The 26631-nt window shown below is 42.0% G+C and overlaps 1 protein-coding gene across 4 annotated transcripts in view; it reads right to left on the reverse strand.

Annotated features, from left to right (window-relative positions):
* The window catches only part of ETS1 (ETS proto-oncogene 1, transcription factor), a 134326-nt gene that overhangs the window by 74902 nt on the left and 32793 nt on the right, over positions 1–26631 (reverse strand). For 3 of the 4 annotated variants that reach the window (XM_070952254.1, XM_070952252.1, XM_070952251.1), the window contains exon 1: positions 11794–11875. The exons of the other annotated variant lie outside the window; for it this stretch is intronic. In XM_070952254.1, the coding sequence (XP_070808355.1) occupies positions 11794–11875 (82 nt within the window). Of the gene's footprint in view, positions 1–11793; positions 11876–26631 lie in introns of those variants that run through there. 4 annotated transcript variants of the gene reach the window in all.

Genomic DNA, 26631 nt, shown 5'->3' on the forward strand with positions numbered 1-26631 from the left:
AAGTGCTGGACCAAGAGGGCAATTGCGCCATGCCTCAAGGGTTTTGCGCCTTAGGGAACGACACCAGCTGGCCTTTGTGAGTGGCAGCAGTGGCACTAGGCCTGAAATCAAGGCCCAGGTCTTTATTTCAGGCTCAGCCTTGGCCCAGCCATCAAGTGCCACTCTTCATGGTGGCGTAGACCGGTTTTGGAAGAAAAACTGTCTTTCACGAGACCAGAGGGGAAATGGTTTTGTACACAATCTAGATTCCGCACACATGCAGATGAAGCTTTGCTCACTTGCTCACCAGACCCCTACCGGTCTATGGTCCAGGGGTTGTGGAACCCTGGCCTAGATGATGGGGGAGATAGAGAATGGCTTCTATTTGATTTGTGAAGGATGTGACATGCCAGCAGAGTCAAATAAGGCATTTTCCTAACTTTGGACACATCAAGGAATACAACTTCACTGCTCTAGGCCAGGGGTGTCAAATTCAATTTCACTGAGGGTTGTGTTTGACCTTGGGAGGGCTGGGGGGGGCATTGGCTGGGTAGGGGTGGCCAGGGTGGGAATGACCAGCTCGATGTCACTTGTGTTGGGGGGCACCTGTGAAGGCCAAGTGGTAAGGAAGGACTTCTCTGAGACCCTCCCTCCCTCTCATTATAATTTCCTTCCTTCCTTTCTTCTTTTTCCTTCCCTCTTCATTCTCCTTTTTTCTTCCTTCCCCTCTTTCCTTATTTTTCCTTCTTTGCTCTCTTCCCAACTTTCCTTCTTTTTCTTTGTCTTTCCTCTTTCCCTTCCTCCTTTCTGGGCTCTGTTTTCATTAGCAGAGGCACCATGGGCTGGTCCTTTGCTGTTTCCAGGGCGGCCTTATGGGACAGATTTAAGCATCCATGGGCCTTGAGTTTGATACCCCTGCTCTAGGTTATCCCTTGAGCTGCCTAAACAAAAGGACGGCTCTACTGTAAATGCAACTTTTAGCACCCAAGCTTCTCTTTTTTAACCTTCTACAGATCAGGGAAAGACTTCTTGTGGAGGTCTTCCAAGAATAGGAAATGTAAACCTGATCTGATTTCTCCAAGACCCAAACTAGTCCCGGCATGCAAGGATGTGTATTTTTCCATCGTGGTTGTTTTTAAATTGGGAATCCAATTTGGAAGTATGGTTAAGGGAGAGTAGGATTAAGTTCTAGGAGATCTCTCTGGCTACTTTCTACTAAAAAAAAAAGAAGCTGCTTCTTCACCAACAGAAGAAACTATGGTTAACAGCTTTTTTTTTTTAAGGAAAAATTATAATCACTTTCGGGAGAAAAATCAAACCGGGCTGCAAATTTGACCAGAAAAAAAGCGAAGAAATAAAACTCGTCTCACCTCTGCAGTACGTATATGCTTACTTGTGGTTAAGTTGATCATGCATCACTAATTTAATTTGTCTATGTTCATACAACTAGCTTTGCAGGCCGCTTTCACACATTTTAAGCTAAAATATGGCTACCCAGTTTTTGGTTCTTGCAAATGCAGCCAGTGAATTAACCCATATTAAGTTTGATGGATGTGATGTGTGGGCCACCCTGCCTTTTTCAAACACACCGTGGATAAAACTCCTGGGGTAGCAAGAGGTATGACTATTAGTATTAGCTCATGCATAATGTGGTCGATCTGGTTTACTTCAAGATATGAAGTATTACGCGAAGGCCATTTGAGCTCAACCATGCTTTAAGAATTATTTCATTCAACTGTAAAACTGTTGACTTGGTTTTAGACCAGCAAGAATATAAACCGTCTTTCTGGTTTGTATATTATGATTTATGACAAAGGTCTCCAAACTTGGCAACTTTAAGACTTGTGGACTTCAACTCCCAGAATTTCTCAGCCAGCTTTGCTAGTTGAGTTTTGCTGGCTGAGGAATGCTGGGAGTTGAAGTCCACAAGACTTAAAGTTGGCAAGTTTGGAGATCCCTGATTTATGACTTAGCCATAAGAGACTAGGGCTGATTAAACAAACCATGGTCAAATTAATCCACAATTTAGCAAAACATGTGAACTCATCCACTCTGGGACAATTCCCCAAATCCTGTAGGAACTTTGCAATGGTGTTTCCCCAATACTGACATGATGAAATCGATAACATATAAAAAAATGGAACATTTTTGCATAAAAGATATAGCTTGTAGCATTGGGTCTCTTAAAGGGAAGCTCATCTAAATGGAGTAAACAGCTCATTCTCCAATTCTCTGATCAAGTTACTAACTTTTCTTCATGTCGCATGGAAATCAACATTTTGCTAACCTACTATTCTATTGATTGATACCGAGGCCATCAATCTTCCACCCATGAAACCAGAACTGTCATTTTGCAAACGGTAGCTTTTATTTGATAAAGGCATTTCTCATATGAAATATCTACCTCCAGGAAAACCTGCTCAAAGACATCACCAGTTGTCTTTTCTCAACTTTAAACCTTGCCAACAACTTCCAGAGCCTTTAAATAGTCCTAATTCACCACTAATGTTTTCATAAATTGTTGAATATAAGGGGAGGGCATTTGTAAGGCTGAAAGAAATAACACCTATTAGTAGTTTCCTTCTGGTCTAGGATTGTGTGCAAAAACCCCAGTGACCAAATGTGGGAGAACTTTCAGATAAGGATAAAGTGGACAGTTTGGAAACTGAATTAGCATTATGGTTATTTTTGTAAAATGACTGACATGTTCAGTATTGAAACACCCATTTCTCAGAAGCCAAACTCATCATAAATAATGTCAGTGTTTAGTAAACATCAGTGGTTTTGCCTTGGAAACGGACTCTATCTCTTTAGAGTAGAGATAGTCTTCGACTTAGGACCGTAATGGAGCCTGGAATTTCTGTCATAAGTCTAACAGCCATAAGTCAAGGCACCCATGACCAGAGCAGATTTTACAACTTTTTTGCAACAGTAGATGCCATGGTCATTAAATGAATGTAACGGTTATTGAGTAAAAGCCATAATCGTTAAGCCAATCAATGTATTCCTACGGGCGGTTTTTGTCGGAAACCAATGAAAAAGGTCAAAAACCATCAAAAACATTGTAAATCATCACTATGGGACTGCAGAATTCTGCAACTGGCCATCAAGGTGAGCCAGTTGCCAAGTGCCCAGAATAGCAATAGCGATAGCACTTAAGACTTATATAGCACTTCATAGTGTTTTACAGCCCTCTCTAAGCGGTTTACAGAGTCAGCGTCTTGCCCCCAACAATCTGGATCCTCATTTTACCAACCTCAGAAGGATGGAAGGCTGAGTCAACCTTGAGGTGGTCAGGATCGAACTCCTGTCAGTCAGCAGTGTGTTAGTCTGCAATACTGCATTTTAACCACTCCACAACCATGAAATGCAGTCATTTAACCATGGTATGTATGTGCCTGCAGCAATATGGAACCAGGTATAAGTAGCTTTTGTAGAGTCCACCCTGACTTCAAATGGTCATTAGGTGAGGACTTCTCTGCTTAAGAGTAAGTCATGATCAAGCCACAATGATATAGCTTTGATGTTTTGTATATGGCCAACCACTGTGGTTTCTAAGCCATGGTATATGCCTTCATATGCAAGATCCAGCCAGTTGTGATGCACTCAACAAATCATGGTTAAAGAAATCAACGTACAGCAAGTATGTGCTATTGGCTCATCTACCTTATTTTTTTTCCCCGCCATGATAGGTCAAAAAGTATTTTTTTTTCTTTCCCATGGCTCAGCGTGAACTGTCCAGGAATGAACTTGAGAACTTCTGCATGCAAAATTTACACCCTGCCCCTGAGTTATGGCCCTGCCCCAGCTTTGCCTGCTCAACAGTAATCGGGACATTCATTAAAACATTCTTTCTGAAGTGAGTGAACCGGGGGAGGGAAGAAAGCTAGCTAATTAACAACCCTTCTCTCTCTCTCCTTGGCTCCCACCAGGATTGCAGTCCCCAAAACAGAAGTCACTGAAACTCAAGTCAGTAGGAAATCCTTCCTTAGTTTACGAAGTCAATTATTGGAACTTTGGGCCAACTTGAAAATGCCTGGAATCTTCCAACGGGCAGAAAAAATCAGATTTAGGTTTTAATGGGCTTGTTACAGTGGTGGGATTCAGCCAGTTTGCACCAGTTTGGGAGAATTGGTTGTTAACTTTCTGAGCAGTTTGGCAAACTGGTTGTTGGAAGAAATCATTAGGGCAGAGAACCAGTTGTTAAATTACTTGAATCCCACCACTGGCTTGTTAACATGCTGGAAAGAAACCGATTTTAAGGGAAGAAAGAGCAATGGGCTCCTCAAATAATCAAAAGACATGGAAACGTGAAGGAGAAATAATCCTTTACCCATTTACATATGGATTCCGAGATTCCCAGAACCCATTATTTAAGTAATTGTTTTCCAATTCTTCCCTCACCAAACTGATAATTCAGCCTAGGTTAGAAGTTAAAGTTTAAACAGATAGCACGGTCTGATAAAGCAAAAAATCTAATTCCCACAGGTTTTTCAAGAGGTTGCCTTCTGCTTCCAGTTCATAAGACTTCGCCAGCAAGATGCACCAACCCACCAACTCCCTTATGAGCAGGAATTTAAAACTTCTCAGAGCCAGGAGCTGTGCTACAGAGGGGAGGGAAGCAGAAAATAGATTGAGATCTAGTTTGAGTTCATCAGGTCACTGGCAATAGATGGAGAAAGAGCTCCTGGTTCCCTCTTGCTTAACTGGAACAATGAAACGGCTCTTCTTCTCTTAAATTAAGACTGCTGAGGTCAGGAGTGCGCAAATTGAGTTACCATGGGCACAACAATATATGAAACTTCCCTAGTTTTTATATGTAGACAGATCTTTATTTTTTTTTCCCCCTCAGGAGGTTCCTAGGAAAAACACATGAAGATCTCGAGGGTGAGTTTCTGGTTAATTTCAAGAAGAAATGAGAAGGGCTGCACCACACTAAACAATTAGTTTTGGGGTGCCTGTACTCTGCCTCGGACAGGGAGAAAATGAGTAGATGAATGTGAGAAAAGGGTGTAAAATTAAGTGTTAAGAATTATGATTCCCAGATATTCCCAGGTATTCCCAGGGGGACATTATCTGTGGAGATTCTCAGACATCTAGGTCATGGCTGTCCCAAAGGTGCTTTTTGCTTTTGCTTTTTGCTTTAATTTATATGCTGCCCTTCTCCGGAGACTCAGGGCGGCTTACAATGCATTAAGCAATAGCCTTCATACTTTTGTATATTTATACAAAGTCAGCTTATTGCCCCCACAATCTGGGTCCTCATTTCACCTACCTTTGAAAGGATGGAAGGCTGAGGCAACCTTGAGCCTGGTCAGATTTGAACTTGCAGTAATTGCAAGCAGCAGATGTTAATAACAGTGCTTAAGTCCACTGTATTACAGGCTCTTTCTTCATCAAAAGGCAACTGAACTTTGTTTTTCCTTGAAGACGTTTCGCTTCTCATCCAAAAAGCTTCTTCAGTTCTGACTGAAGAAACTTCTTGGATGAGAAGCAACACTTTTTTCAAGGAAAAACGAAGTCCAGTTGTCTTTTGATGAAGCGCCTTTGGGACAATCAGGGGGGAGCAGATACATTGGAACATTCCAAGGTCATATTTGGAAAGTGCTTTACATACATACACCCAGCTTAGCTGGAGGACAATCTCCGAAAGTATTGTTGTTTATTGAGTTTGTACTTTGTCCTTCTTGTACCTTAGGCTGCTAACAAAGACTCACACTGATGATGTTACTTAGTTGGGTAATGAAACTTCTGCAGGCAAATAACCAAACTCAGAAAGCACCAAGGACACCATCGTTCTCCTCCCCCCCACTCCTTCTCCCCCCCCCCCAAACTCCATTCCCTTCTAGCACAGATGATGAACCTAGGTAGATAATCAAAAGTTTGTAGCCAAACAACCAAGCTCAGAGAGCACCAAGGACTCCACTGCTCACCCAGAACAATATATAGGCAGAGCAGACAGCAAGCATCGCATCGTATCAAACAATAAAATATAGTTTATATTTTATAAACTTATCCGTGAAAAGGAGATGAAACTAAGCCTTGAATCGCAAAGCCCGTGCAAATAAATAAATTAAAAAAAGCAACCAGGCATGTTTTTCCCACCCATTTTAAACAACTTGCAAGTCACACAATATACAGGCACAATGGGTAATCTATCCGGATGAATGTAGCCTGTTAACTATTTATTGTGCTTTTTTTGTTTAAGAGCTCATCCATTTATTCTCATTTTTTTGCACTTATAAATGGGAGACCTAAGAGAGGGGAAGCTTTGAACCCTGCCCGGGCTGAATTTTAAATTAGGGAATTGCAACCTGTACAGGTTCGATATATTTAGACAGACCTGTTTAAAAGGGAATCTGCAGGATTCCACATCAGAGCCACAACCAAGAGAATCTCTGTATTGCTATCCCAACAGATATTAATATTAGCGTCCAACAGGTATTAATATCTGTTGAGTCACAACTGAGAGTCATCAGAGTCAAACCAAGAAATCTTTGTATTGCTATGCCAATGGATATAATTATCCGTGCATTCAATCACTTCTTTCCCGTTAAAAGTTATATTTCAGTGACAATACTTAGAGGGTCACTAAGAGACATTTTAAGACTAGAGATTAAATATACAATGTATGTAAAGCAGTGGTGAAATCCAAATTTTTTTTACTACCAGTTCTATGGGCGTGGTGTGGCTTGGTGGGCGTGGCAGGGGAAGGATACTGCAAAATCTCCATTTCCACCCCACTCCAGGGGAAGGATATTGCAAAATCCCCATTCCCACCCCACTTTGGGGCCAGTCAGAGGTGGTATTTGCCGGTTCTCCGAACTGCTCGAAATTTCTTCTACTGGTTCTCCAGAATCTGTCAGAACCTGCTGGATTTCACCCCTGATGTAAAGTAATATATAGATATAATAGTATGTATAATAAGTAAGGAGTAGTATATACAATATATAAGGAATAAGGGAACCACAAAAATTAATATGTGAATGTGTAGGGGTGGGGGAACATAAACTGTGGATATACACTGATACGGAACTGTTGTAAAATAGAAACTTTTCTTTTTTGTTTTTGCTTTTAAAGAAAAAAATAATAAAAAAATATTTTTTAAAAAAAGACTAGATATTGGGTTCATCTGATTAAAGTCTACTATCTTAGCTCACAGGATACTCACTAACAACCCAACAGTTAGGCCTACTACGCAAAACGCTCATACTTATCACTGTTCCGTAGCCATTTGTCTTCAGTTGAATCTTCTGATCAAGGCAAGACTACCAGGAACTCAGAGAGAGATTCTACTGAAGGGGTCTATTCCCTGTTTGCCAACAGACTGATGCATTTCATCCTTTTCAGGTGAAGAAGTCAGTATGCTTTTGAAAACTGAAATAATCTTTTCTTTTTTCTTTTTTTAGAATTTTCCTCTTCTTCACTCACCTTTTCCAAGCAGTTAATATGCCACAAATGACTAACACAGTTACGTGTAGGTAAGCAAGCTAGTAAAGATCCTTGCAAATGCTAAAATCTGGAGACTTATTTACAAGGATGGGTTTAATAATTACTAAATAGTTATTAAAGATGTATATATTGTGTCAGAGTTTTCAGACATTGCTAACTAGATGATGGCAAGGTCTGAACTGAAGTCTTCCTAATTCATTTATCTGTTAATCTTATGCAAAAGCAGCTTTTGGTTTATTTCTGTTTTTAATACTCCATAACCTTATAATCAACATATAAAAAACCAAAGAATGTCTCCTTTGGAAAACAGTTGTTGCCCTTTTACAATTCAACATTCTTCTATTCTTCATTTAAGAACATTCTATAGATTCACAAGATATTTAATACCTTCCAATTCAAGGTAACAATTGCATTTGTGTATTTGGTGGTGCTGTTCCTTTCTTTTTAAGGAACATCTATTTTTACAATGCCTTATAAGCATCCGCATTTGCAAAATTATGTTGCAAATTCATTGACTGGAAAGCAATGTCTTGGTAGCCTCAAATGTGCTGTGTTTTTTTTTCCCAGAAGGCAATTGGACTTATTTTTTTTTCTTGAGGAAGAAATGTTTTTTCCCCCCTTGAGGATGAAGAGGTTTCCCCTTTCATCCAAGAAGCTTCATCAGTTCTGACTGAATAGTGGGGCGTATGAAAGGATTAGTTCTGATGAACCAATGGTGGTACAAATCCTGTTATGACTTCCAATTATCACTTGTTTCACCCTACCCATCCACCCCCAATTTGCTAGGACATTAAACAGTCCATTAAACAGTGGTTGCTTTAAAATTCAAGAGAGGAAGGGGGAGGGGAGGGGGAGGAAGAAGAGGAAGAGGAAGAAGAAGAAGAAGAGGAGGAGAAGGAGGAAGAAGAAGAAGAGGAAAAGGAGGAAGAGGAAGAAGAAGAAGAAGAGGAGGAGAAGGAGGAAGAAGAAGAAGAGGAAAAGGAGGAAGAGGAAGAGGAAAAGGAGGAAGAAGAAGAAGAAGAAGAAGAAGGAGGAGGAGGAGGAGGAGGAGGAGGAGGAGGAGGAGGAGGAGGAGAAGGGGAAGAGGAGGAGGAGGAGGAGGAGGAGGAGGAGGATGAGGAGGAGGAGGAGGAGAGGAGGAGGAGGAGGAGAAGAAGGAAGAAGGAGGAGGAGGAGGAGGAGGAGGAGGAGGAGGAGGAGAAGAAGAAGAAGAAGAAGAAGAAGAAGAAGAAGAAGAAGAAGAAGAAGAAGAAGAAGAAGAAGAAGAAGAAGAAGAAGAAGAAGAAGAAGAAGAAGAAGAAGAAGAAGAAGAAGAAGAAGAAGAAGAAGAAGAAGAAGAAGACATTCAACCTTTGAATGCTGAGGTTTAATCCTTTCCTCACCAGGGGAATGTAGCTGGGCTTAGCCTTTTCCTTGATCAAGGAAACTCTAAACACTGTTTTCTTTCTAGGAATCCAGTACAGTAGCAGAGCCCTTAACCTTCAGAGCTTGCAAAGTCACCTAAGGTTAAAAGAATGCAGATCTTCCCAGTAATGCACCAAGATTGGGCTTAGCATTAACGTGAGCCTTTAAAGTTATTGATGGTCCCAGTAGCATAGCAACATGCTCCTGAAATCATCTCCACAAGATAGCATCAAGGGCTGGACTCTCTCCTCTCTCTCTTCCCCTCCCTTCTCTTTCATCATAGTTTTCCCAGCCTTTGAGGCTGGGGGTGGGAGTTACAAACAATCTAGGAACAGTATTCTGCCATAATGATTGGGGGGGGGAATAGCAGAGATATTTACTTGACCACAGAAAAAAGAAAAACTGGCTGAAACCCTCCAAGGGTGTTAAGCATTTATATCTTAAAGGGGGAAAACTACCCAAATAAGATCTAATCATTAACTTATTTTCTTCCCAAGGCAAACAAAACATTTTTTTTTTTTGGCTTGGGTAAAGGCCCACTTAGAAAGGGGAGTAAATTTAGGAAGGCTCTTTTTTTTTAGAGGCGTATGTAGAAATGTTACGTGAAAAAGGTCAAGAAAGTTGAATCAGAATTTTCTCATCCCTAGATCTCCCTTAAATCTCTGGAAGGATCCACATTCTCTAGATACCTCACGCATTACAGCTTCATCTTTTTCTGGCAAAAACAAGAGCTTGCCCTATTTAGAAGGGCCAAAAAGAAATCGCTGACTTAAGGGTGCCCAAGCTGCAACCCAACTGGAGGAAGTCAGTTCTACTGGATTCAAATGAGTTACTTTTGAGTAGACTCCTCCTGCATTCTATACACTATCCATGTCCCAAAGGTGTTTTTCAAAAGACAAGTGAACTTTGGTGTATGTGTTTTTTTTTCTCTGAAAGCGTTTCCCTTCTCATCCAAGAGGCTTCTTCAGTTCTGAACTGAAAAAACATCAGAACTGAAGAAGCTTCTTGGATGAAAAGGGAAACCTCTTCCTCAAAGAAAAAAAAAAGCCCAGTTGTCTTTTGAAAAGCACTTTTGGGACAACCATGACCTGGAGGGTTGAGAATCTCCATACACTACCCTGTTTCCCCGAAAATAAGACCCCACCGGAAAATAAGTCCTAGCATGATTTTTTTAGGATGCTTGTAATATAAGGCCTACCCCACAAAATAAGCTCCAGTTAAGATTGTCAGCCACATGCTGCATTTAGTACCGTATTTCCCCCAAAATAAGACCCCCAAAATAAGGTCTTAATGCATCTTTTGGATGCATCTTTTGGAGCAAAAAATAATATAAGACCCGGTCTTATTTTCAGGGAAACATGGTATCAATGCAATTCATGGGGTTTTTTAATGAGAATCTAAATCCTGATTCACCTTCTTTTAATATGCTCACAACTCAATGGACAATAGAGTTCAACGAAAGCCTCTGAATTATTAAATCTAATCAGTTATTAAAATGAGATATCTTCTTGCATCCTTCCCCTGGTTTTCCCCTGGTTTTCCCCTTGAAAAGGAGCTCCTCCTGGCACCTTGAGTTTATGGTAGAGGAAGTCCAATCGGCAACTTTTCAGCAAAGATCTCTTTGCAGTATAAATCAGCTTCCTTTTAAGCCCACACAAACACCCCGGGCCAGATCTATTAAGTTTCTTCAAACCACATGCCTGAATTGTATTACACCTCCGCACAGACAGAAACATGGGGGGAGGGAAGGAGAGGAAACAGGGAGAGATCAATCGATCGATCAATCAATCAATCATGATGGAGGCCAGAGAGAGAACACAAGGTCTGGAGAATAGGGTACAATTGTCAATAAGAGGCGCAGATATTATCTTACACACACTCCAGGTTTCTGGAGGCAGGAGGTCGTTGGATCCCCCGACCCACACCCCACCCAATTGAGACCCCCCCATCACCTCCTCTTTGACCTAGTAGCAAGGAGCCGAGGTGGGTTGAGAAGCGTCAGAAAGCAGATTTGACACAACCGCGGTGATGCCTGCAGGACATTTCAATCTCTCTCCATCATCCTTCTTTTTCTTCTCCTCCTTTCCTTCCCCCCAAACCCCATGAATTTACAAATACAGTTCAAAGCTGAGGACCAAGATGGACCCTTTCCCTTGTCAAGAAGCGAAAAGGATCCAGGACTGAAGCAAGCATCCTCCCCAAGGAGTGGAGGAAAGGGAGAGAGAGAGAGAGAGAGAGCGGGGATTGGGGGGTTCCCAGAGCCGCTGATAGTCAGGAAAGAAAAGGAGAGTTTCTGAACCAAAGGTAGCAAAAACGAAAGAAGAAGGAGAAGGAGAAAGAGAAGGAGAAGAGCCCTGGTGGCGCAGCAGACTAAAGCACTGTTATTAACATCATCTGCCTGCAATTACTGCAAGTTCAAATCTCACCAGGCTCAAGGTTGACTCAGCCTTCCATCCTTTCTACGTAAAATGAGGACCCAGATTATGGGGGCAATAAACTGACTTTGTATAAATATATACAAAAGTATGAAGGCTATTGCTTTAACGCATTGTAAGCCGCCCTGAGTCTCCGGAGAAGGGTGGCATATAAATCAAATTTTTTTAAAAAAAGGAAGAAGAAGGAGGAGAAGGAGGAAGAGGAAGAGGAGGAAGAAGGAGAAGGAAAAGGAGGAGGAGGAGGAAGAGAAAGAGGAGGAGGAGGAGGAGGAGGAGGAGGAGGAGGAGGAGGAGAAGAAGAAGAAGAAGAAGAAGAAGAAGAAGAAGAAGAAGAAGAAGAAGAAGAAGAAGAAGAAGAAGAAGAAGGAAAGAAAGAAAGAAAGAAAGAAAGAAAGAAAGAAAGAAAGAAAGAAAGAAAGAAAGAAAGAAAGAAAGAAAGAAAGAAAGAAAGAAAGAAAAAGAATTGGCCACGGCTTGAAAGGTAGAGCCCGGGCAGGCGATGCGAGCGGCTGACTTGACTCACCGGGGGATGGAAAGAGATCCACCTCCACCTTCTCGGCTTTGATGATGGTCAAGGTGGGCTTCGGGTCGCCCGCCGCCTTCATGGTGGGAAAAAAAGGGGGGGAGCCTGGAAGCCGGGCGAGGGGAAAGGGGGCAGTGGGACCTCGGCGGAGGAAGGGAAAGCCTGGGCTCCCCCCTCCTTGGACGGCGAGGCGCTTCTCCCGAGCGCCAAGTCGGCCGGAGAAGACTGGCTGGCCGGCTGGGTTGACTTTCTTTTGCGGTACCCGCTTGCTTTCCTTCGCTCGCTCGCTCGCTCGCCCGGGCTCTTCAGCGCGGCCCTGATGGGCTCCGGCCGCGGCTCTCGCTCCCTTCCGCGTTCCCTTTCGTCTTGCTAGGGCGTTTCTCTCCTCGAGCGTCTCTTCTCCCCCCTCTCCTCCTCCTCCTCCTCCTCCTCGCCCAGTAGCGAGGAATTGGGCTGCGGCGAAAGAGGGAGGGAGGGAGGCGGCCTCCGCTCGGGGACAGCGGCCGGGGAGGGGGGGAGGCTGGGTGGGAAAGGCTTCCTCCGCCCCAAACGGCTGGCTGGGACCAACCCAGCTGCCGCTGGGTCCCGCTCTCCGTCCTCCCCGCGCCCGCCCCCCCCCCGGTTAGAAAACAGGGCGCAGCGATGCTCCTCCACGTGGCGCCCTTTCTTCCCCTGGTTTTCTCCTCGGTCCGGAGAGGGGTGGGGAGGGGAGGGGAGGGGAGGGGTGGGGAGGAAGACCAAAGCGAGTGTGCTTGGGTGCGAGTGTGAGTGTGTGTCAATTCATTGGGACCCTAAGACAAAAGACTTCACCTTTTGGGACGCTCCAAAGTCTTCATCGATCCGGGGTTAAAGTCTACCCCGGGTCCAGATGTTGAAGGCGACATCTGTATCCCGCGAAGAGTTTTAATCGCCATCCGGACGGACGGACGGAATAAACCGAGTTCAGGCCGGCGGTTCGAATCCCTAGTATGGGTCTCCTGCGTTGAGCAGGAGGGGGTGGACTAGATGACCTCCAAGGTCCCCTTCCAACTCTTATTACTGTTACATCGAGTTCTGAATTATGAGCCTCCGGAGGTTCCTTCTGCCCGTTTTAGGGTCTCTCAGAAATGTGGGGAGTCCCTTCTTTTGAACCCCCCAAAGGCCGGTCGACCCCCGTGTGTGCCATTGATTTCACCTACGTTTTCCCTAGGTTTTTTTTAAAAAAAAAAAAGTTGGAGGAGGTATAATTTTCCTAAATTACCATGTGAAAGTGGTGGTGGAGCCGAGCTGGCTAGCTCATCTTCCAAGGTTGTGAAATGTTGAGTTCAGCTTCCCTTTCTCAGGTAAACAAGCTCGCCCCCCTTGTTACTAAAACCTGCCGCCGCCCCCCCCTCCCAGGTCCAACTGTCCTTTGCACGCACACACAAACACACAAGGAAGTGCAATTAGTCTCCTGACAACTTTCCACCCAGATCTCGGAGCAGCTCAGCTAACTATACAAACCGCAAAAAGTTTTTGAAGAGAGGCTTTTAAGCCACTCGGTTTATTTAAAACCCATCGCTGTGAAGGGGGGGGGGGCTTGATTGGTACCCAGCAAAATGCAAAATAAAAAATCAACTACCTCCTGGAGCTCTTCGTGGTGGCATGGATGCTGCCACCATCACTATCCCTCTACTGAAAAAAATTATCCCCCGCAAGGAAGAGAGAGAAAAGCAGCAGCAAGTGTAGGTCTGAATTTGCAGCCTCCGGATTTGAAATTCTCCTGCCTCTATTGTGTCTTCTCTTTTTGATGATGAGTTCTGCAGAACTTGGAAGCTTGCCCGTCCCTTTCATGCTATTTTGGGATTAAAAAGTTTTCCCAAGCTATGGATTCTGGATTTGCCCCTCTCTGCCTTAGGCCAATGTATCTGTGATCGCTTTTACTATTTAAGACACTTTTTTTAAAAAAAAATTGATTTATATGCCGCCCTTCTCCAGAGACTCAGGGCGGCTTACAATGTGTTAAGCAATAACCTTCATACTTTTGTATATTTATACAAAGTCAGTTTATTGCCCCCACAAACTGGGTCCTTTTCAAGCCATTTTTTTTTATTTCCCCCCCCCCATCCCATCATGGGATTTAAAGCAGCATTTACCAGGTTCGTGGACCAAACACTGATCAGCCTCAGAGTTTATTTTACGATGGAAAATGCATTTTATTATCTTTTTAGAGGCTGCCTTAATCTCTAGCTTATCTTGGTGAGGCTGTTTTGTGAATAAAATGGGATAAAATAGGTGCTCATGATTTCTGGGTTTTTAAATGTCACCTTGCTGTACCATTTCTAGAGTGTGCAAATCCACTCTTTACATAAGGAAACGAAGAATTTTCTGTATGCCATGATCACTTAGAAAGCCAGGTATAATATGCCTAATTATTTAAGTATAATATATCTTGGAAGGATGCAATGAGAAAGAAAAGGTAAAGGTAAAGGTTCCCCTCGCACATATGTGCTAGTTGTTCCCAACTCTAGGGGGCGGTGCTCATCTCCATTTCAAAGCCAAAGAGCCAGCGCTGTCCGAAGACATCTCTGTGGTCATGTAGCCGGCATGACTCAATGCTAAAGGCACACGGAATGCTGTTACCTTCCCACCAAATGTGGTCCCTATTTTTCTACTTGCATTTTTACGTGCTTTCAAACTGCTAGGTTGAGAGAAGCAGGGACAAGTAACGGGAGCTCACCCCATTACGCGGCATTAGGGATTCGAACCGCTGAACTGCCGACCTTTTGATCGACAAGCTCAGTGTCTTAGCCACTGAGCCACCGCATCCCTGTCTTGGAAGGACACAATGAGAAAGACAAAAGAAACCCTTATTACTACTTATAGAAAAATAATAGTTAAAAAGAATAGTTGCTCTATGCAGTTTTGAAATTGTCCCTTTGCATTGCTATTATTAGTAGCGTGGGGGATTAAACTACAGTTAGATTCTCACACTTTTAAGACTTGAATATAATAATTCAAGCCCTAAACCAAGGATCTAAGAATTATGATGATAGCATCTAAGAATGTAACCAGTCCCAAGCAGGATGGGTTGGGGTTTTTATTATTTATTTATTTAAATAAATATATTTAGTTCAATTTATATGTCGCCCTTCTCCGAAGACTCAGGGCGGTTTACAATGCACTTATAGCAGTAGCCTTCATTCTTTTGTATATACCTGCTATTAGGGCTTTTGCCCGCCCCCCCCATAAGTGGTGTTTCTACAAAGTCAGCTTATTGCCCCCACAATCCGGGTCCTCAATTTACCTACCTCGGAAGGATGGAAGGCTGAGTCAACCTTGAGCCTGGGGAGATTTGAACTTGCACTAATTGCAGGCAGCTGGCTGCTAAGTGCTATATAACAGCACTTAGTCCACTGCACCACCAAGGCTCTTGTTTGTTTGTTTGTAAAATTAGGGTTTTGGGGCCTAATAAATTCAATAGTTCCAGTTATTGGGGAAGCCTTTAAGTATTGCTCTGAGAGCCCCAATCACAATTGGTATAACAATTATAATGATCTCATATGGAATTTTGTTGGTCGGTCAATAGGAAGATCTCCATTTTTTATTGTTAGCATCTTCAATCAAGAGTAAACATTCATTCCAAAATCTAGTGATTAAAGTTCTTCATTTACAGTTATTTCAATGCATGTCATTATATTACTGCGGGTGAAATGTGATTTTTTTTTAAAAAAAATGTTGTTTCATTGTGTATCAGAAGGGGGATGGGACCAGGGGTGAAATGCTACTGGTCCGCTCCAGTTTGAGCAAACCAGTAGTGATAAAGTCTACCAGTTTGGGCCAATTGGTAGTAAAAAAAAATACTTTAAAAAGGTTTTAAAAAAGGTTCCAGCGATTGTGCAGCACAGCTGTGCCGTGCAATCGTCAGAACTTTTTTTTACTTTTTTAAAGCATTTTTTTACTACCAGTTCCAGCAAATAAGTAGTAAAACAATGCTTTAAAAAAGTAAAAACACAGGTTCCGAAGATCGTGCGGCACAGCTGTGATCGTCGGAACTTTTTTTTTAACTTTTTTAAAGCATTTTTTTACTACCTATTCTCCCGAACCAATGGTAAAAAAATGCTTTAAAAAAGTAAAAAAAAAAAAAAACAAGTTGGCCACACCCCACCCAGTCACATGACTCCACCTCCACCACCAAGCCATGCCCACAGAACCGGTAGCAACAAATTTTACATTTCACCACTGGATGGGACATATCTGAAGATGCTGGATACTAGATTGTTTGAATGGGGCTGGAATGATTTAAATACAGCTGTCAATCTAATTACAAAGCTCCAGGTTCAAATTTTGACCAGCGAGTGTAAATAAAGCCACAGTTTTACCCGTTAGCAAGCATAAGTCTAATTGAATTTACACACTTACCATGTTCTACAGACCTAAAATTGCTCCCTGCTGAAACTGAGCCTATACTTAGTTGAGATTACAGTGTGATTACAGTTTATGAGAGTCCACAGTGGTGACCCTTTGGGTTCACACAACAGAGTAAGCCTGTAACCTCAATTAGAAGCAATATGCTTACTTATAAGCATATAATACTATAAGAGTTATGGAGAGAGGGAAATGCTATTGTGCGTGTACGTGCTATCAGAGCTGAGTTGAGTGAAAAAACACAGCTTTAGTCCTTGGGCAGTTCCTTTCAATCTAATCTATCTAATAAGGTTGCCATGGGAAAAAAAATAGGAGGGACCATCTGCTAGGCAGTCTTTCTGAGAGCCACTTTCCCATGTTAATCACAGGGTTTAAAAAGTAGCAAGTTCTTGTAAAGTGAGTGAATATTCTCTTTACTTTGTGTGGCATTTTGAGGTACATAAGAGTTATTAAGGCAGGGAATGGTGAACTGAGAGGAGATTCTCAGCTTGCATTTACTCAAGTGTCCTAATTTTTGAAGTCCAAGACAAAACGCTTGTCTACTGGTGTCTTCTTCTCTACTTCGACTTGTCTACTTCTCTACTGGTGGGGATTTAGAAATGGCTTAGTTGGAAAGGAGGGGGCAGTTGTTCAACCTTTAAGTCTAAGTCTTTAAACCCTATCACCAATATTAAATATATATATATATGAGGATGCAGCATCTGTAAGCATAAACACCCTTTCTTGTGAAAATGGCATTTTAATATCTGTCCTGGTAGTTTCAGGAAGTAATTGATAGGACATAAGAGCAAAACCTGAGACCTGCCTGATTGCATTTTTTATCTGTGTAGTCATATTTTCCCTCTCCCCCGAAATTAACAAGCCTTTCAGTAGATTTAGGTCAGAAAAACAATGAAAGGGGAAAAAGTGTAGGCGGGGACCCCTGCCCTTTGGCTTTTCTGCTCTGATACATGAAGAAGGAGAGAGAAAGAGAGAGAGAGAGAGGGGGGCGAGGGAGGGAGGGAGGGAGGGAGGGAGGAAGGAAGGAAAGAAAGAAAGAAAGAAAGAAAGAAAGAAAGAAAGAAAGAAAGAAAGAAAGAAAGAAAGAAAAAAGAAAGAAAGAAGAAAGAGGGAAGGGAAAGGAAAGGAAGGAAGGAAGGAAGGAAAGAGAGAGAAAGAAAGGAAGGAAGGGAAAGAAAAGAAGGAAGGAAAGAAAGAAAGAAGGAAGGAAAGAAAGAAAAGAAAGGGAGAGAAGAAAGAAAGAAAGAAAAAGAAAGAAAGAAAGAAAAGAAAGAAAAGAAAGAAAAGAAAGAAAGAAAGAAAAAGAAAGGAGGGAGGGAGAAGGAAGGAAGGAAGGAAGGAAGGAAAGGAAGGGTTTCTAAGGGTTAGAAAGAGCTATTGAATGTTATTCAGCATGTAAACCAAGCTTCATATACTTCTCTATCCAAAAATAAAATATATCAGTGATCAACTCATTCAAATCTACAATCTCTCCTTTAGGTCTTTCCCTACTTTGTTTGTCTATCTGTCTATCTAGTTAGCTAGCTATCATCTCACCAAAGTTGGCTGTAGGAAGCATCGTGTACCTAAACATAGTATGATGAGCCCCCCCCCCCCACTAGCTGCTGTACTACCATGACATTGCCATTGCCTTCATCTTAAATTCATCCCATGAGTGAGACAAACTTAAGTCATCTTTAGCTGCACTATGGCAAATCTCCCTCCCCTTATTCTTATTGTTGAAAGTCAACCCCAACATCTGGTTGGATTTGTCACTGGGGTGGAGCAAGAAATCAGGTGACTTGGGAACAGAAACAATCAAAGCCTTGACAAAAGGGACAATAAATGTCATGTTGGTACTCAAGAATAGGTGGAGAACATTTCTAATTAGCAATGGTGAAGGTCCTTTGTTCCACATCTTTCATTCAGATATCTACTGAGACATTGGGCTAATTAAAAAAAAAAAATCTTGACCTAACATTGAGAATGTCTTGTTTCTTTCCCCTACTCCCTTTTATTAATATACTTTCCTTGATGAAGAGATTTGGAGAAATAGACAGTGTCCTAGAAAGGAGTCTGGGTTGTAAGATCTGTACATCTTCGGTTAACAATAATTGCATTTTTTTTTTGTTCTTTCTCCCATGAAAGTGCCTTGTAAAATGACCCGGAAAATCAACAATCAATTCAGTAGGCAGAATGAATAGATGGATGGATTTTAGGGTGCACATGAATATGGTTTGATTTCCCCAGAGTAACGTTCTCCTTCTATCTTCCTATTCTGGGTTATTTAAGCTTGAGGTTGTATCCAAAATCAATATTTTTGTTAAAAAGACAAGCCAAAGTTGAACCTTTAGATTAGGAGTGTCCAACCCTTGGCAACTTTAAGACTTGTGCATTTTAGCTCCCAGAATGGCTGGCTAGCTGGGAAACTCTGGGAGTTGAAGTCCACAAATCTAATCATCCAAGTTGATTAGGGGACTGGAGGCTATAAAACATACAATGAACAGTTGCAAGAACTCAGCATGGCTAGTCTAGTGAAGAGAAGGACCAGGAGAAGGAGACATGATAGCAGTCTTCCAATATTTGAGGGGCTGCCCCAGAGAGGAGGGGGTCAAGCTATTTTCCAAAGCACCAGAAGGCCAGAAAAGGAATAATGGATGGAAACTGATCAAGGAGAGATTCAACCTAGAAATTTTCTGACAGTGAGAACAATCAACCAGTGGAACAGAAGTTGTCTTTGGAAGTTGTGGGAGCTTCATCCCTGGAGGCTTTCAAGAAGAGGCTGCACTGCCATCTATCAGAAATGGTGTAGGGTCTACTACTTGGGTGGGGGGTTGGACTAGATGACCTATAAGGTCCCTTCCAACACTGTTACTCTGCTAATCTGTTAATCTTAAAGCTATCAAGGTTGGGCGTCCCTGCTGTAGATCATGACTGCTGCTTTCTCCTATCTATCCATAACCACTTATCCTGGTATATCAAATTTTCTGCTGACAACTGAGAAGCCTTCCTACACAATGTTACCCAGTTCACCAACATTAACACCAAAGTTACAACAGTGGTGAGATCTGTATCATAGCAACACATAATACGCATAGCTCTATAACCAAAAAGCCTTGGTTTAGACGTAAATATTTTATTGCCACTTAGATAAGTTTTCTTTTTTAAAGTACCAAACCACAAACGGCAATTCACAGAAAGGAGAGTATGACTCACAGACACCCATTTACTGTCACCTCTTACAGAAAAAATAAGCAGCATGGATGTCATTAAGCAATCTGCTAGCTGTCGTTCTCTTGTCAACAACATCTCACTATTGTTCATTGCACTGCAAAGTTTGGGTTTTTTTTTTTAAAAAAATGAATTCTGCGGCCTGTTACGCACAAATTTCTCTTTAGCCTTTTTAGACTGCAACAGTATAAGAATGAATAATCCCAGACTGATAATTTTAAGCAAAATTTCAGGTGATCATTGGAAATCAGGTCAATGTAGAGTTTTTCAATGAGTCCTTTCAGGGGTTCAACTGTAGGACACCACAACTAATGCCACACAAAAATATAGAATAGCAATAGCCCTTAGACTTATATACCACTTTGCAGTGCTTTACAGCCCTCTCTTAAGTGGTTTACAGAGTCAACATATTGCCCCCAAACGATCTGGTCCTCATTTTACTGATCTTGGAAGGATGGAAGGATGAGTCAACCTTAGGCTGGTCAGGATCGAACTCCTGGCAGTGGGCAGATTTAGTCTGCAATACTGCATTCTAACCACTGGGAAGAGAGGGAGAGAGGGAGGAAAATGGCAATAGCACTTAGACTTATATACCACTTCACAGGGCTTTCCAGCCCTCTCTAAGCGGTTTACAGAGTCAGCCTATGGCCCCAGCAATCTGGATCCTCATTTTACCCACTTCGGAAGGATGGAAGGCTGAGGCAACCTTGAGCCTGGTGAGATTCGAACTGCCAAACTTCAGTCAGCCAGCAGTCAGCAGACATAGCCTGCAGTACTGCCCTCTAACCACTGAACCACCACGGCCCTCCCTCCCTCCCTTCCTTCCTTCCTTCCTTCCTTCCTTCCTTCCTTCCCTTTCCACTTTATCCCTTCCTTCTTTAGCACTTGGCAATAGCACTTAGACTTACATACTGCTTTACAGTGCTTTGCAGCCCTCTCTATGCAGATTACAGTCAGCCTATTGCCCCCAACAATCTGGGTCCTCATTTTGTCCACCTTAGAAGGATGAAAGGCTGAGTCAACCTTGAGCCTGGTGAGATTCGGACTGCCAAACTGCAGAATCTATGCTCATTGACCCTTACAGGACAAATTTACTCTGGTTCTAAGTTTATATGCCATGTTCACCCACCATCTCAGGATGAAAATCTTAAGTCTGGGTACACCTTAACATACAGAACGATGCATAAATGTGTTTTAGGCACATGCCGTTAGATGGGACTTTAGAGAGGTAGAACAATCCTCCTCTACTTTTTTCCTACCAGTTAACATTCTCTGTGATGAAAAAGGATTTGTCTTTCGAACTTTGCTGGGAGAAGGAAGTAATTTGGGTGACATACTCATCAGTTCCTACATTGTCGTGCGAGATGAAGGAAAGGTGTGGACATTTTTATTTTATTACACCCATCATTTTTCTGGTCATCTGCAGCCATCCAGGGGTTCCACCCTTTTATTAAAGGAAAATATCAGAGCGAAACTCCTGCCATGGAATTTTCCCAGGAAAGGAAAGTGGTGGAAAGCTCAGGGTGGTTTCAGAGGGATGGAAAATGTACAACAAAAAGCATCAGCGACAGCAGCCACAATAATGCCTGATCAATTCCAACAATGGCACCAGAGGTGGGTTTCAGCAGGTTCTGACCAGTTCTGGAGAACCGGTAGCAGAAATTTTGAGTAGTTTGAAGAACCAGTTGTAAAAATTCTGACTGGCCCTGCCCCCATCTATTCACTGCCTCCTGAGTCTCAGCTGATCGGGAGGAAATGGGGATTTTGCAGTAACCTTCCCCTGGAGTGGGGAGGGAATGGAGATTTTACAGTATTCTTCCCCTGCCATGCCTACCAAGCCACGCCATGCCCACCAAGCCACACCCACAGAACTGGTAGTAAAAAATTTTGAAACCCACCACTGTCTGCAAGGGTATTTGTGTGTGAGATGAAGAGAGTATTTCACCATCACATACAAATCCTCTCCATTTTTAAGCAAGCTTTATGATATTGCACCCAGGTACAAAAATCTGCTAGAGAGGCGACTGCTACACTTCAATCTTGGTTTAATTGAAACTCCTTGTTGAAAATGATCTGTTCTTTGGCCAAATAAATAAATAGATGAACTTCGGATTAGATCACTGCAACACAAAAGAAAACACATCATCATCATCGGGGGATTTTGTTATGAAAAAGTAAGATTATTTGATCCTGGGCCTGTGATCAAGTTGACCTTATCTCTAGATCAGGGGTCTCCAACCTTGGCAACTTTAAGACTTGTGGACTTCAACTCTCAACAGGGGAGTTGAAGTCCACAAGTCTTAAAGTTGCCAAGATTGGAGACCCCTGTTCTAGATGGCCATTATTTTCATTGTGTTGTACAACCTGTGATGTTTTCCAGGCTGGTACTACAGAATAAAATTTACCAACTCCTTCTGTTACTATGAGCTTGTTCAGCATGCAAATATATTTGAAAGATGGATGGAGATTCATTTAGGAACTACTAATGCAACAAAGATGTACAGTAGGTGGTTTCATATTGCAGTGATAAGACGTGACATTCTCCCCTGCTATTTCTGGAGGGAGGGGGCACATCAGGGGATAACCCCCGAGTCCCCAACCCAAACTTCTCCTTCCCTTCAGGTTTCTGATTCACCTCTTCTGCCCATAAGAATAAAGCTCTTGGGAAAGAAAAGTGGGCAGTCTGATTCAAATACGTACGGAACATTATTTTCTGGGACCATCTCAAGATGAATCACTGTTTTACTGTGGTTTCAACTGATGGGTTCAGGTTTTTTTTCTCTTATTGTTCTATTTTTGTAAGCCACCAAAGTCTTTGGGATTGCAGAGCATACAAATAGAGAAAATAAATAAAATAAGGAATCTGGGTACAAGATTGTTAACTTATACCCACGCACATGTGTATGCGTGTGCATAGGTAGTAGGTAGGCAGAAAGATAGATAGATAGATAGATAGATAGATAGATAGATAGATAGATAGATAGATGATAGGTAGGTAGGTAGATAGGTAGATAGGTAGGTAGATATGATATAGGTAGGTAGGTAGGTAGGTAGATATGATATAGATGGATGGATAGGTAGGTAGGTAGGTAGGTAGATATGATATAGATGGATGGATAGGTAGGTAGGTAGATAGGTAGATAGATATGATATAGATGGATGGATGGGTGGATGGATGGATGGATGGGTGGGTAGGTAGGTAGGTAGATGGATAGATATGATATAGATAGACAGACAGACAGACAGACAGACAATGATAGACTGATTCAATTCACTGTAGGAAGAAGACCTCTCTGTTCAAGGTAATAGACTCTAATTTACTTTGTTAGTCCAGTATGGGTTGATACATATACATTTTATTTTTTTGTTACTTTTCAGTCTAGGTTTGAAAGAGTGACTAGAACAGTCCCTCTGCCTATTATGTGCCTAAGTGAAGACTAGAACCTGGGTGTCTCTGCCTTAAGTCCAATTCCTTGATCTCATTTCTCTTGGGCTGTGAAGGAGTGACCAGACCAAAGTCACTTAACTACCTTCTATGCCTAAGGGGATTAGAACCTGGGTCTCTGCTCTTAGTCCTGCAGTTTAACTACTTCAACACACGAATTGTCCTTCCTTCCTTCCTTCCTTCCTTCCTTCCTTCCTTCCTTCCTTCCTTCCTTCCTTCCCTGCCTGTCTTTCCTCCCTCCCTCCCTCCCTCCCTCCCTTCCTTCCTTCCTTCCTTTCCTTCCTTCCTTCCCTGCCTCCCTCCTTCTCATTCCCATCTCCTTCCTTCCTTCCTTCCTTCCTTCCTTCCTTCCTTCCTTCTCATTCCCATCTCCTTCCTTCCTTCCCTTCCTCTTCCCTTCCCTCTTCTAACTCCTGTACATACAGTAGGCCCCAAACACTAGTTCTTGCCTTTTATAATAAATAAGTGTAAAAGAAGCAGCTGTGCATAGGGAAGACTGATCATGTTGCAAGCTCAGAAAGACAGATGTGATTCAATTTTCAGAAGCCAATTATCTTGCCTTTCAAAGGCCTCAGCAAGTATTTGCACAGACCAGAGAGCCACAGCAGAGAATGTGCTCTGTGATCAATACAGAGAGAGAGAGAGAGAGAGAGAGAGAGAGAGAGAGAGAGAGAGAGAGAGAGAGAGAGAGGAGTTGTGTAGCCACCTGCGGCCTTTATGCTGTAATGACAATGCTGTCCAAATGCAGCTTTGGTCCCTGGAGTGTAAAAAAACAGACCTGATCATCCCCCTGGTTTGCTGCAGTGCTCAGTAACACAGGCCATCCAGGATGCACATTTTCCTCCCCAGCAAACCACAAACGCCTGGAACAGAACCGAGAACCGAGGCTTCCAACCCCCTGCCTCTCCAACAGCTGAACAGACAGCCCCAGTCGTTGTCCCGTCCCCCCCCCCCACTCCCCAGAAGCTGTTTCCCACGGAAATAACGTCCAACAAGCACAGGCAGCGAACCCGAAGGGAAAGCAAACGAGAAGCCGAAGGGATAGGATGGAGCAAAGATCAACACCGAGGAGGTGACGTTTCCATGATTTTCTCAGCGGACAAAACCCGGCAAATTGGACAAAACTCTTGCTTTGGCTTTGTTTGTTCAGCTTCTGAGCCCCTGCACCTGAACTAAACATTTGCCTTCTTCTCAAGCCAGACGCTGGAAGCTTTAACAGGAGCCTGGGATGCAGGTAGCCTCTCCTTAATGTGCTCCTCAGTACATTTTGTACAGTAGGGATGGGGTTTAGTTTTCCTTCTAAAGGGCACCATTTCTTGGCTGATTATTCATGAGATGGAGCAGTTATTTCACTTTTACCTCAGGCCTGCCTGCCTGCCTGAGTAGAAAGTTGAGACTATCTTAGATTTTTATCCTGCCTTTATTATTATTTTATAAGGAACTCAAGATAATGAATGTCCCTAAAACTCCTTCCTCCTTCTATTTTCCTCACAACAACAATACTATGAGGTGGATTGGGCTGAGAGAGAGAGTGACTGGCCCAAAGTCACCCAGCCAGCTTTCATGCCTAAGGCAGGACTGGAATTCACCATCTCCTCGTGATTAGCCCAAAGTTACCCAGATAGCTTTCATGCCTAAGGTGGGACTAGAACTCACCATCTCCTGGTGATTGGTCCAAAGTCACCCAGCCAGCTTTCATGCCTAAGGCGGGACTAGAACTCACCATCTCCTGGTGAGTCACCTGGCTGGTTTTCACACTGAAGACAAGACTAGAACTCACTGTCTCCTGGTTTCCAGGCCAGCACCTTCACCTTCACCTTCACTACATCAAACGTGCATAATTTGTATGTGTGTGTATCATCCAGGCACAAAAAAATGTATAATACTCAACAAATGTTTAATGTTCCAGAAACTGTCAAAGTCCAAATGATGTCCAATCCTAAAGAAAATTGCACACTTTTATTTTAATTAATTTGATACATTCATTAACTATAGATTTCAATGTTTAAACATACTTGGATTAAGATTTTTTTTTTAAAAAAAATATTTCTTAAAATTTGATTCATACCCACCAGGAAAACAAATCATAACCAACAATTAATATTCTTCTATATTTCTCCCACGCATTAATACATGCAGTTGGCATTAAGAAGTCTGATTCCCTTGATAACTAAGATAAATGTTTCACAGACTACTGTGGGAATTACCATATGTTTTGTGGATTCCATCAACAAAGACTAACAATGATCTGCTTAACCCAAGAATGAGGTCCTTGTTGTTCTCCAAGTCTGATTTGGCCACAAGCTTCATCATCTCCTACCACTGGCCATATTGACTAAGTCTTCAGCTGTTGAAACATCTGGAAATCAGAAGGGTGCAAAACACCCTTGATCCCAACTGAACCTTCAATTTGATCTGGAAAACAATCTTCTTGTATGCACAAACATCCATTAAATTGTCAAATTGATTTAGAAGCACCCAGTTTGATTTGATTCACAGGCTCAATTTGGAGACTCAATTGGAAGATTCAGTTGAAATTAGTGATTATTACTCTTTGAATTAATTCTTTGAACCAACATTGTTGGAAAACTCAAGTTCTCCATTCCTAAATGTAAAACATGTACACACAAAATAGTCAAAAGCTCTCTGGATAATTGTCTCATATAGTTCAAAGATGGGTTTTCACATGCTGACTGAGTTCCTGCATTGTCTGGGATAAAAGTCCCAAACAACTCTTTAAGTATAGTAAATATCCTGCCTAAAACCTTGAATAGGTTCTACCACTCAAAATAGATAGCTATGAATTAGCTATCAATCACCTAACTAACTGGCTGTTTCTTGTGTTCTGTAGGCTACCACATTATGTGACCTCCTTGAATTTCTGAATGGCCACGGATTGGTGATAACCCTGGTTTGAATTACATGGATTAAGTTGTACCCTAGTATCATATCTGACTCTTCAATAGCTATGACTTATTTCTGGAAGGTTCTCTGCTCAGGAATTAAGTAGGATGCTTCTCCAATCTCACTGAATCTGGAAGATCCTCCATCTTCAGGAAGTACTTTCTCTTTTTTTAGAAAAGCATAATTTTGCAGCTATGGAAGCTGGCTTCAAAATGCACATCTCCAAGCAGAAACAAAGCAACGATTAACTCAATATCGCAGGCAGCATAGAGGTGTGGAATCTGGGGAGAATAGCTACAATTTTCTGGAAGTTGCAGCCCTCACCCTACCCCATCTTTGTAAAGCTGTGAAAGTATTTCAGAGACACCCAAATCTGGTTCCAAAGCTTGTGGGATCAAAGGTAAGAGTTTCTGAATTATAGTTGAGCATCTCAGTGAATTCCAAGATGACATGGAACGTCTCTGATTATGTTCCATTTCTTTAAAAAGATATATATATATATATACATATATATATATATATATATATATATATATATACATATATATATATATATATATATATATATATACATATATATATATATATATATATATATATATATATATATATATATATATATATATATGCCTTTGTAGTATAAGTCATGGTAAACATCAAAACTGTTTTGTAATTAGAATCATCAAAATCTTATAGGCAACATCTGCCTTAATAATGGCAGAAATCATCTTTTCATTAGAGTAGAGTGGAGTGGAGAGTGGAGTGGAGAGGAGTGGAATGGAATAGAATAGAATAGAATAGAATAGAATAGAATAGAATAGAATAGAATAGAATAGAATAGAATAGAATAGAATAGAATAGAATAGAATAGAATAGAATAGAATAACAGAGTT

This window comes from Pituophis catenifer, unplaced genomic scaffold (assembly GCF_029215685.1).
Source record: "Pituophis catenifer annectens isolate HBS135680 unplaced genomic scaffold, rPitCat1.0.hap2 SCAF_12, whole genome shotgun sequence".
NCBI lineage: Eukaryota > Metazoa > Chordata > Lepidosauria > Squamata > Colubridae > Pituophis > Pituophis catenifer.